Below are 10,516 nucleotides of genomic sequence, written 5' to 3'. Positions count from 1 at the left end.
TTTAAATGCTCTCTCCAAATAGTAATCACTTGTTTCATGGTAGAATTTACATACAAAACTGTTAGTTCAATAAGTATGTGCTTTATGAGTTTAGATGTTGAGAAACTGCGCTGTCAACATACAGTACTACACACACCAAACCTTAGAAGAACTTACATAATGCTCTTTAAACACCAGCTGATCTCCCCATTATATTTACACTTACTTACATATGTGGACAAACAGTGCTGGGTTTCAAAGCTCTCAAAAGTCCTGTCTTTGCGAACTCCACAAAAAGATTGTGATTAATGTTATATCTTTTTTATGTTGGAAGTCTGTTGTCTGGGTGATTCTGATTTGGCTCCCACCAAACCAAAAGATCTTGTGCACATAAAGCTATCTCGAGTCCCAGCTCTTTAACTTGGTGGCGTAGTTGGATTAACACTGCCACTTCCCATTACAAACACTACCCACCCCCCCCCCCCCCCCCCCAGTCCAGACTCTTAGCTGTGGGATGCTGCTGTAGTCTCTCCACCTGATCTACTTGCAGAAACCATCTGCCTACACCGGCCCCCACCACATTGTCATGACTACATGCTACCATTAACCTGCAATGCAAATAGTTGCCAGCATCGACATGGTTTTCTGTTCCATCACTCTACTTACCCTTGTAATAGTTACCTTACGAGCACACTGTATACCCACTATGCTGTTCCATTACTCTACTTACCCTTGTAATAGTAACCTTACGAGCACACTGTATACCCACTATGCTGTTCTACAATACTTGAATCCTCTATCACTCCACCCTTGTTTGGTACATGTTATGGCCACAAACAAACAGCTCAAATGTTTCTCTATCCCTCCCCCCGCCTCTCCCTCTCTCCTTTTATCTGTCTCTCTCTCCCCCTCTCTCTTTCTCCCTCTACTACCTTTCTCCATCGTTGTTTGGTACATGTTATGGCCCCTGTCTTCAAGTACTGTCATTAAACGTAACTGAGAAACATCATCATAAGAGTTCCTCTCTGTGTCTTCTGTGTATTAAAGTACTGAAGGTGGAACAGATGATCTTTTCTCTAATGTACTCAAACCTGCCATGAGAACAGATTAGTCTTTCAACATCTGTACATTCATAGCTACTAGTCAACATCTGATAAAATACACCCATAATAATAATAATAATAATAATAATAATAACAACAAATGACACACAAAATTGCTGAAATGAAATGAACATTTATTTAACAGTGTTATTGTCTGCATTGTCTCTGTTTGCTTATGTACATCTGCACTCTGCACTCTACTTATTATTTTAAATAAAAAAAATGTCCACAAGTAATCAAAAAACTCAACAAACAAGGTCAGTATTTGGGTTAAAAATAAAACAACTAAATGTTTACTGTCTTCAAATTGGTAGTCCCCAGATGACAAAAAAACAAGCAAAAAATGAATACAATCTCAATTTATGAAGTTCATATTACAGAGAAAAAAAAGCTATTACATTTATATCAAAAGTGTCCATATTCGTTTGTTTCTTGGTATGTTTTCATGTTTTTTTTTTTATATGGAAACCGGCATTTTTGCCTGCCATATCACTTCCACCAAGCTGATCTTGCCATTCCTCAATTTCTGTTCAGTAATAAAACGTTTGCAAACCGAATATATCACCAAACAGAATAAAAACACACATTTCATTATGCGTAATGTGTGCCAGACTTGGACCTGGTATCATGTGTAGTGACGGACCATCGTCACACTGCCTTCCCCACCGGGAAGCGCACCCTTAAGCTTTACACACACAGGCGTTCCTCACGCATCCACCAACCCTACTTCTCCCATCCCACCGCTGCCACCAAATGTCAAAGGGTAACTGTGTCAAGGGTCTTTTAGGGTAGGCACAAAAGGCAGCAGGGAGACAAAAACTCTGTGGGTTGCAAATGTATTTGTCCTCCACCAAGTGCATCATACAAGAAAGATGAAAAAATAAACAAAGAGATTTACAAACAGCTGTATATGAACAGTATTACAGCTTAAAACAAATGTCACTAAATATAGACAAAGACATCAACCTCACACTTCTTTAGATGATAGAGAAGAGCATAGACTCAGCTCACCAAACAAACTCTCACCAAAGAAGCCTCCCAACTACTACTACGTCCACCCTTTCATCAGGTAGCTGAACTCATACCACCATACAACCATATCACCACAGGCCCACAGCACAGGGGTGAAATCATGTGTCAAAGAAATACACATTATACAAAGTGGTAAAATGGTACCAACTATAATTAGAACAAAGTCAGGCCTTCAAAATAATAACAACAATAGTTATAGGACACAAAAGTCCATTGCGCCCGCTATTAGGTCGCACCTAGGAAACGTGGCATCATAAGTAGTTAAATCAGTTTAGAGACGGTGATTATGTATCACTAGAAAACTAAATAACCCTATAAAGTGTAGCAGTGGACAGGTAGACATACAATGCTCATCCGTGGGGCAGCTGGATGATCATCTGGTACTGAGTGTCTGGAAACTGCAACATCTGCAGCAGCTCTGCTCCAGTCAGACTGATGGATGATTGATGGCTGTCCAGTTACCGATACCTGTTGAGGAGATTTTGAAGATTACATCATCCTCACTATGAGGTTTCCCCATTAGGATTCCTCAACACTCACATGTGTAAACATGTAGAACAGCTCTGCTCCAGTCCAGTCAGACTAATGACTGATTAAAGGTTTTCCAGGAAATGTCTGCTAACGACATTTTACACAGATTATACTCTAATTATAATATTTTCAACATCACACATATCCTAATATATCATATATGGAGATGATAAATAGACACAGTGACACATGTTTATATGTACAGTGGATCAAATGGAATGTTATTGTATGTGCTGTATTCATTACTTACTGTAGTTCAGTCAGCTTATATTTAGGGTCTTTCTGTAGAGCAGAAAGAAGCTTCACATCAGACTGCTGCAGTTTGTTTAATTTCAGGTCCAGCACTCTCAGACTGGAGGGGTTTGATCTCAGAGCTAAAGCTAAAGATGAGCAGCTCTTCACTGTAAGGTTACAGTACTGCAGCCTGTAAAAACACACACACACACAGACTGTAAGGCCACAGCAGCTCAGACTGTACACAAATTTGACACATTTCAAGAACACAGAATCAACAAAAAGCCCAACACGCCCCACATACACACCACACAAAAACATTTATTGTCATACACATACACATACACCGTATTCACCGTCATACACACACACCGTATTTCCTAGTTCCTAATCAGTGATGTACAGATTTAGATTTTCAGAAAACACACACAACACACAATAATTAATCAGGCAGTCTGCTGTTAATGTACATGCACTGTCACACAGACACAGACACAGACACACACACACTGACACAGACACACACACACTGACACAGACACACATACGGCACTGTAGGGTGACACACGCACACAAACACACACGACACAGGTCTGTAGGGTACTTGGTGGGTGAAGGGTCTCTCTACTGTACGGTGTGACACACACACACACACACTACTGTACGGTGTGACACACACACAGGTCCCTCTACTGTAGGGTGACAGACACACCCGACATGGGTATTTCTACTATAGGGTGTGACACACACACATCTAGGTCTCTATACTGTACGGTGTGAGACACACCCACACACACACACACCTGTCTCTCTAGTGTAGGGTGTGCTCACAGCTGCTCTGTACTATTTCCAGATTCATATTTGTAATACATATGCATATTCTAGTAGTTTATTTCAGCAACCCCAGTAACCACCTTCCCCTTTCATAAAGGCAAATGATAATGGAAGACAATTTATCTAAATGTACATCAAATGTGAAGATGCTAACTACTGTACATGAGACTGTAGCGCTTTGATACTTTTTCCAAACTCATACTGCATGACGAGTCATACCGCAGATACTAAATTTCAAGCAGGCTGTTGCTTTGCACAGTTCGAAATTCAAATTCATTCTTTAATCAAGACTGATAAAGACTGAGACTCTTGCAACGCTGAAAATGACCAGAGACTCTAGCGTGTATTCAGATTCACTCAATGCTTTTTTATAGTTACATTTATTTTAATTATCCAGTTCCCTCTGTTGATTTAAAGAGTCCATTGCTATTCATTTAGGGAGATATGGAGATGGTGACAGTCCAGTGCATCATAATTGCAGGCACACAACACATGACACTGTCCTGTATCATATGTGATGCAAGTCAGTTTTCTCTAATCAGTTCCTAAACACAAGAGGAGATCTACAGTAGTAGCCACTGACTCAGTGGTGGCTGAGTTTAATGGGGATGTCTCACAGGAATGTCCTTATTGTCACTCTGGAGACTCTGTGTTTCAGTTCTTTTCTGAATGTGCCAGACTGTTAGTTCTCCTGAGTGGTTTGCATAGAAAGCTGAGTTGTAAATCCATGAACACTCCAAACATTCTGGATACTGGATATGGCCATTTTCACTGTAGTCTGACACTTGCAGCTTCAGACACGATGAAATGCTTTGGATGTGGGAGAGTCAGGCATCTGGTGCAAGATTCCCCCCCAAAAAGAAGGGATGAACCTGACAATGAACAAGGTTTAGGTGCTGATCAAAATGAGTCTGCTGCAGCCAGGTCTGCTGAGCCCCCTGCAGCTGATTATCCTGCGGCTGACACCCCTGTGGCTGGCCCTCACGACATACTCTCTAGCACCTCCTGCTGGTGGGGTCACCGGGCCTGGGCCGGATACGGATGGTTTCTGTGCGGGGGGAGCTGGTGTGGGTGGGCTGCTCGTGGTTGAGCCCACAGTAGCAGCTTGTGAGGTGGCTGATCTTATTTCCATTGAGCCAGTCACAGATAATCCTGGTCCTAGCGCTCAGTTTGTTGTTAAACAGGCAGAAGAGATGGAAAGGCTAATATCAGATATAGTGTCAGAGATGGAAACGGAGGCGTTATTCAAACTTCTTTCAGGACCGATTGCAGTTTGTTAATGATGCTACATGTTTGATAAGAGAAGGAGCCTTTTCGGACACAGAAATCTATTGACTTCGGAAAAAGGTAAAACAACTGTGAAAGCAAATTTTAAATCACAGTCTTTGAATTCATCAAGATGAAACGCATAGATGTAATGTTTGTGCAGGAAATGCATACCGACGAAAAAAAGAGGTGGACTGGAAGAGAGAATGGGATGGTCTTACTGCCTTAAACCAGATTATCCCACTTTAGTGAAAAATGTGTTTGCATTGAAATGTGCATGTATGTCAGAAAAATGTAGATGTAGTTGTCGCTGGAGAGATTTTTCCACTATAACTGCTGTATGTATAAGTCATGGGCTATCAATGAGAAAAAGTGACTTTCAATGGCACCCTGCATTGCCCAGCAATTGAACCCCAGTCAACTGCTTATGAAGCAGCGACACTATCCACTTCATCACTAAAACTGTTTACCCAAACAGACTAAATTTACCATACAGTATTGAAATGTGCATGTGTCAGAAAAATGTAGATGTCGCTGAAGAGATTTTTACACTATTGCTGATGTATGTATAAGTCATGGGCTATCAATGAGACAAAGTGATCTATAAATGCAACTACAGTAAAAGGTACTTTTATCCAAAGTGACTTTCAATGGCACCCTGCATTGCCCAGCAATTGAACACCAGTCATCTGCCTATGAAGCAGCGACACTATCCACTTCATCACTAAGACTGTTTACCCACACAGACTAAATTCACCACTCAATAGTGGTATCTACAGTATTGGAACAGGCAAACCAACTGATCAAACAGTTTGTTCTTGGTGATATGATAGCTGCTTGGCTTTTAATATGTGTGGGGCGTTGGGGATTGTAGGGGTGGATAAGGTTTGCTTAAGATTTTTTCTCTCTCAAGATTGTCTGTAAGTCAAGGGAGAACACTGCTATGAATGTGAACTTCAGAAAAATATGGTTCCAAATACAGAAGACACCACGGATCAGCATTAGGGCTACAGTAGACCTGTAGTGGTAGTATGTTGTGTTGCTGTTTCTGAACTGAAACTTTTAGTTCTATTAAACCACAGAAATTCTAGCACAGAGCCATAATGAAACATTGCAGCATTGCAGATTAATTTCTTTGGTATTGCAATATGTACTGTAAAGAGGTGTATACTTTGCATAATTGCAAGCACACAACACATGACACTATCACAAACATTAAAACATGATCTTACTGTAGTTTCTCCAGTCTACAGTTTGGATGCTCCAGACCAGTAGAAAGCAGATCCACTCCTGAATCTCCCAGATTATTGTCTCTCAGGTCCAGCTGTCTCAGACTGGAAGAGTTTGAGCTGAGAGCTGAAGATAAAGCTGCACAGCTCTTCTCTGTGAGGTTACAACCCATCAGCCTGTAGACACACAAACATTAATATTAAGGCATATAGATGAGAATCACAGCAATAAAAAGACAGAAAACACAGTTTCAGAAAACACGCCATACAACTAAGACTAAAACTCTCCCTCTTTCATCTATCCATTCATCCCTCTAACGATCTAGTATTCAACGCCTAGACAGAAAAGATCATTTGGTATACCAACACACACACACACACACACACACACAGCACTGATGATCTCCAGGAATTATCTGCTGTGCTCTCACCTGCAGCCATAAAGCATTAGAATGTGTGTGTGTGTGTGTGAGAGAGAGAGAGAGATAGAGAGAGAGAGAGAGAACAAGAGTGAATCAGTGTGTCTGTGTGAAAGACAGATAAATATGTGTTTGTCTGTGTCACACAGAGACACTGATACGCTCTCGCTCACAACTAAGACTAAAACTCTCCCTCATTCATCCATCCATCGATCTAGTATACATCAGTTAGACAATATAGATAATTTAGAATACCAACACACACACACACACGATCAAATGCTTATGGCTGCAGGTGAAAGAGCACAGCAGAGATTTCCAGTAGTTCCTCATTGCAGTGTGTGTGTGTGTGCGTGCGTGCGTGCGTGCGTGCGTGCGTGCGTGCGTGCGTGCGTGCGTCTGTGCGTCAGTGCAAGAGAGAGAGAGAGAGAGAGAGAGAGAGAGAGAGAGAGAGAGAGAGAGAGAGAAAGAGTGTGTATTTCAGAGAACAGACAATAATGTGTGCACCTATACACATTCACACACACACACACACACACACACACACACACACACACACACACACACACACACACACACACAAACTGGCAGACTTACTCCAGTTTCTCCAGTCTGCAGTTTGGATGCTCCAGACCAGTAGAAAGCAGCCCCACTCCTGAATCTCCCAGCAGATTATTGCGACTCAGGTCCAGCTGTCTCAGACTGGAAGAGTTTGAACTGAGAGCTGAAGATAAAGCTGCACAGCTCTTCACTGTGAGGTTACAACCCCTCAGCCTGTAGACACACAAACATTAATATTAAGGCATATAGATGTGAATCACAGCAATAAAAAGACAGACAACACAGTTTCAGAATACACACAATACAACTAAGACTAAAATCCTCCCTCTTTCATCCAACCATCCACCTATCCCTCTAACAATGTAGTATACAACGCCTAGACCAGAGGTCACTAATAGGTGTACCGCTGTCCGTGTCCGGACCCAGACGCCATCCTATCCGGACCCGGACCTATAACCGATAAATTACTGAGAATAATTACATTTTGACAGAGCGTTTCTATTTAAACTGGAACTGGTTTAGCGGCCCAGGAAACTCACAGACCAATTACATTTGTGTTAAATAATCTCACGTGATGCAATCAAATCTGCATTCCAATAAGCATTGCAACTTGAGTCAGTGAGTGAGACAAACACTCAAAGGAGAGACGAGGCGAGAGACAGTAGTCGGATAAATAATTGAGAGAGAAAAGTAATTTCAAAAAGCGTGCTCTAAAAAGAGAAAAGTAGACAGCGAAAACAGAGCTTTTAAGCAAGAATGGAGAGACCATTACATGCGACAATGTGAAGCGCCACTACAAGACGAAGCACAAATCTTTCGAGCAAACATACCCTAAGAGCCCAATATGATCGATCCACCAGAATCCTAACACATTCATTCACTGCCCAACAACGTGCTAACGAATATTCCCTTAGAGTTGCTTGGATTTTGGGTCAGAAAACATTTACTGACGGAGGGGTTGTCAAGGAGTGCATGCGTGCGGTAGCTGAAACCTTACTTTAGGGAAAACAAAAAGAAGAGTTATGTGAAAAAATCAATCAAATACCTGTCGGTATCATCCGCCACAAAGAAAACTGAAATATTAACCCAGGATGTGCTAGCACAGCTGGATGAAGCATTTCATAAGGCACCATGTGTAGGCCAGGCTTGGGGATTAACGGAATTCATGGAACGGCGTTAATTAATTAGGATACCAAAAAAAGGTAACTGTATTGGTGGGTGAAGGGTCTCTCTACTGTACGGTGTGACACACAAACAAGTCCCTCTACTGTAGGGTGACAGACACACCCGACATGGGTATTTCTACTATAGGGTCTGTCACACACACACCTAGGTCTCTCTACTATACGGTGTGAGACACACACACACGTCTCTCTAGTGTAGGGTGTGCTCACAGCTGCTCTGTCCTATTTCCATATTCATATTTGTAATACATATTCATACTCTAGTAGTTTATCTCAGTAACCCCAGTAACCATCTTCCCCTTTCATAAAGGCAAATGATAATGGGAGACAATTTATCTGAATGTACATCAAATATGAAGATGCTAACTACTCTACATGAGACTGTAGCGCTTTGATACTTTTCCCAAACTCATACTGCATGACGAGTCATACCACAGATACTAAGTTTCAAGCATGCTGTTGCTTTGCACAGTTCCAAATTCAAATTCATTCTTTAATCAAGACTGATAAAGACTGACTCTTGCAACGCTGAAAATGACCAGAGACTCTAGCGTGTATTCAGATTCACTCATTGCTTTTTTATAGTTACATTTAGTTTAAATATCCAGTTCCCTCTGTTGATTTAAAGAGTCCTTTGCCATTCATTTAGTGAGATATGGAGATGGTGACAGTCCAGTGCATCATAATTGCAAGCACACAACACATGACACTGTCCTGTATCATATGTGTGTCAAGTCAGTTTTCTCTAATCAGCTCCTAAACAGAATAGGAGATCTACAGTAGTAGCCACTGACTCAGTGGTGGCTGAGTTTAATGGGGATGTATCACAGGAATGTCCTTATTGTCACTCTGGAGACTCTGTGTTTCAGTTCTTTTCTGAATGTGCCAGACTGTTAGTTCTCCTGAGTGGTTTGCATAGAAAGCTCAGTTGTAAATCCATGATCACTACAAACATTCTGGTTACTGGATATGGCCATTTTCACTGTGGTCTGACACTTGCAACTTCAGACACTATGATGAAATGCTTTGGATGTGGGAGAGTCAGGCATCTAGTGCAAGATTCCCCCCAAAAAGAAGGGATGAACCTGCCAATGAACAAGGTTTAGGTGCTGATCAAAATGAGTCTGCTGCAGCCAGGTCTGCTGAGCCCCCTGCAGCTGATTATCCTGCAGCTGACACCCCTGCGGCTGGCCCTCTCACGACAGACTCCCCTGCACCTCCTGCTGGTGGGCCAGTCCAGGGTGGGGTCACCGGGCCTGGGCCAGAGACGGATGGTTTCTGTAAATGGGGAGCTGGTGTGGGTGTGCTGCTCGTGGTTGAACCCACAGTAGCAGCTTGTGAGGTGGCTGATCTTATTTCCCTTGAGCCAGTCACAGATAATCCTGGTCCTAGCGCTCAGTTTGTTGTTAATGAAGCAGAAGAGATGGAAAGGCTAATATCAGATATAGTGTCAGAGATGGAAACGGAGGCCTTATTCAAACTTCTTTCAGGACCGATTGCAGTTTGTTAATGATGCTACATGTTTGATAAGAGAAGGAGCTTTTTCTGACACAGAAATCTATTGACTTCAGAAAAAGGTAAACCAACTGTGAAAGCAAATTCGGAACGATGAGAATGTTGTGGTTTGACTTTCTTGTCTTTATAAATACTGTTGCATCTTTTTATTGACTGTAGTTAAAAATGATTTTAAATCACAGTCCTTTGAATTAACCTAGATGAAAAGATGTAATGTTTGTGCAGGAAATGCATACTGACGAAAAAAAAGAGGTGGACTGGAAGAGAGAATGGGCTGGTCTAACGGTCCTAAGCCACACGTCCTGGAACCTATACCTTTTGCTTTGTTTTGTTTGTTTGCAGCCTTGTTACCAACTGTACAAAAGTACTAATGCAGTTTTGCATTGAAATGTGCATGCATGTCAGAAAAATGTAGATGTAGTTGATGCTGAAGAGATTTTTCCACTATTACTGCTGTATGTATAAGTCATGGGCTATCAATGAGACAAAAGTGATCTATAAATGGCTAAAGAGTAAAAGGTACTTTTATCCAAAGTGACTTTCAATGGCACCTTGCATTGCTCAACAATTGAACCCCAGTCACCTGCTTATGAGGCAGTGACACTATCCACTTCATCACTAAGACTGTT

General features: G+C 41.7%; 1 protein-coding gene across 1 annotated transcript; it reads right to left on the bottom strand.

Moving 5' to 3' along the window:
- Positions 1-1,346: 1,346 nt before the first annotated feature.
- LOC105892318 (ribonuclease inhibitor-like) lies at positions 1,347-7,621 on the bottom strand. The gene is made up of 5 exons (XM_042703689.1): positions 7,593-7,621; positions 7,225-7,329; positions 6,212-6,385; positions 2,896-3,069; positions 1,347-2,582 (listed from the first exon to the last, which is right to left on the bottom strand). Exons 1-5 carry the CDS (start codon positions 7,619-7,621, stop codon positions 2,573-2,575), a joined length of 492 nt encoding a protein of 163 aa, XP_042559623.1. The 3' UTR covers positions 1,347-2,572.
- Positions 7,622-10,516: the final 2,895 nt, after the last annotated feature.

The sequence above is a fragment of the Clupea harengus genome, chromosome 25 (assembly GCF_900700415.2).
Source record: "Clupea harengus chromosome 25, Ch_v2.0.2, whole genome shotgun sequence".
In the NCBI taxonomy this organism is placed as follows: Eukaryota; Metazoa; Chordata; class Actinopteri; order Clupeiformes; family Clupeidae; genus Clupea; species Clupea harengus.
Note: the sequence above shows the minus strand (reverse complement) of the source record. Positions and strands in the feature narration are given on the sequence as shown.

What these genes read in the sequence shown, in the direction of transcription:
- LOC105892318 (XM_042703689.1), bottom strand. Translation starts at nt 7,621, where the DNA reads ATGGCGTCTGGGTCCGGACACGGACAGCG. An exon ending in GGGTCCGGACACGGACAGCG is followed by an intron (nt 7,330 to 7,592) that starts GTACACCTATTA and finishes AAACTCTTCCAG; the next exon opens with TCTGAGACAGCTGGACCTGA. An exon ending in TGTAGACTGGAGAAACTACA is followed by an intron (nt 3,070 to 6,211) that starts GTAAGATCATGT and finishes GTGTTTTTACAG; the next exon opens with GCTGCAGTACTGTAACCTTA.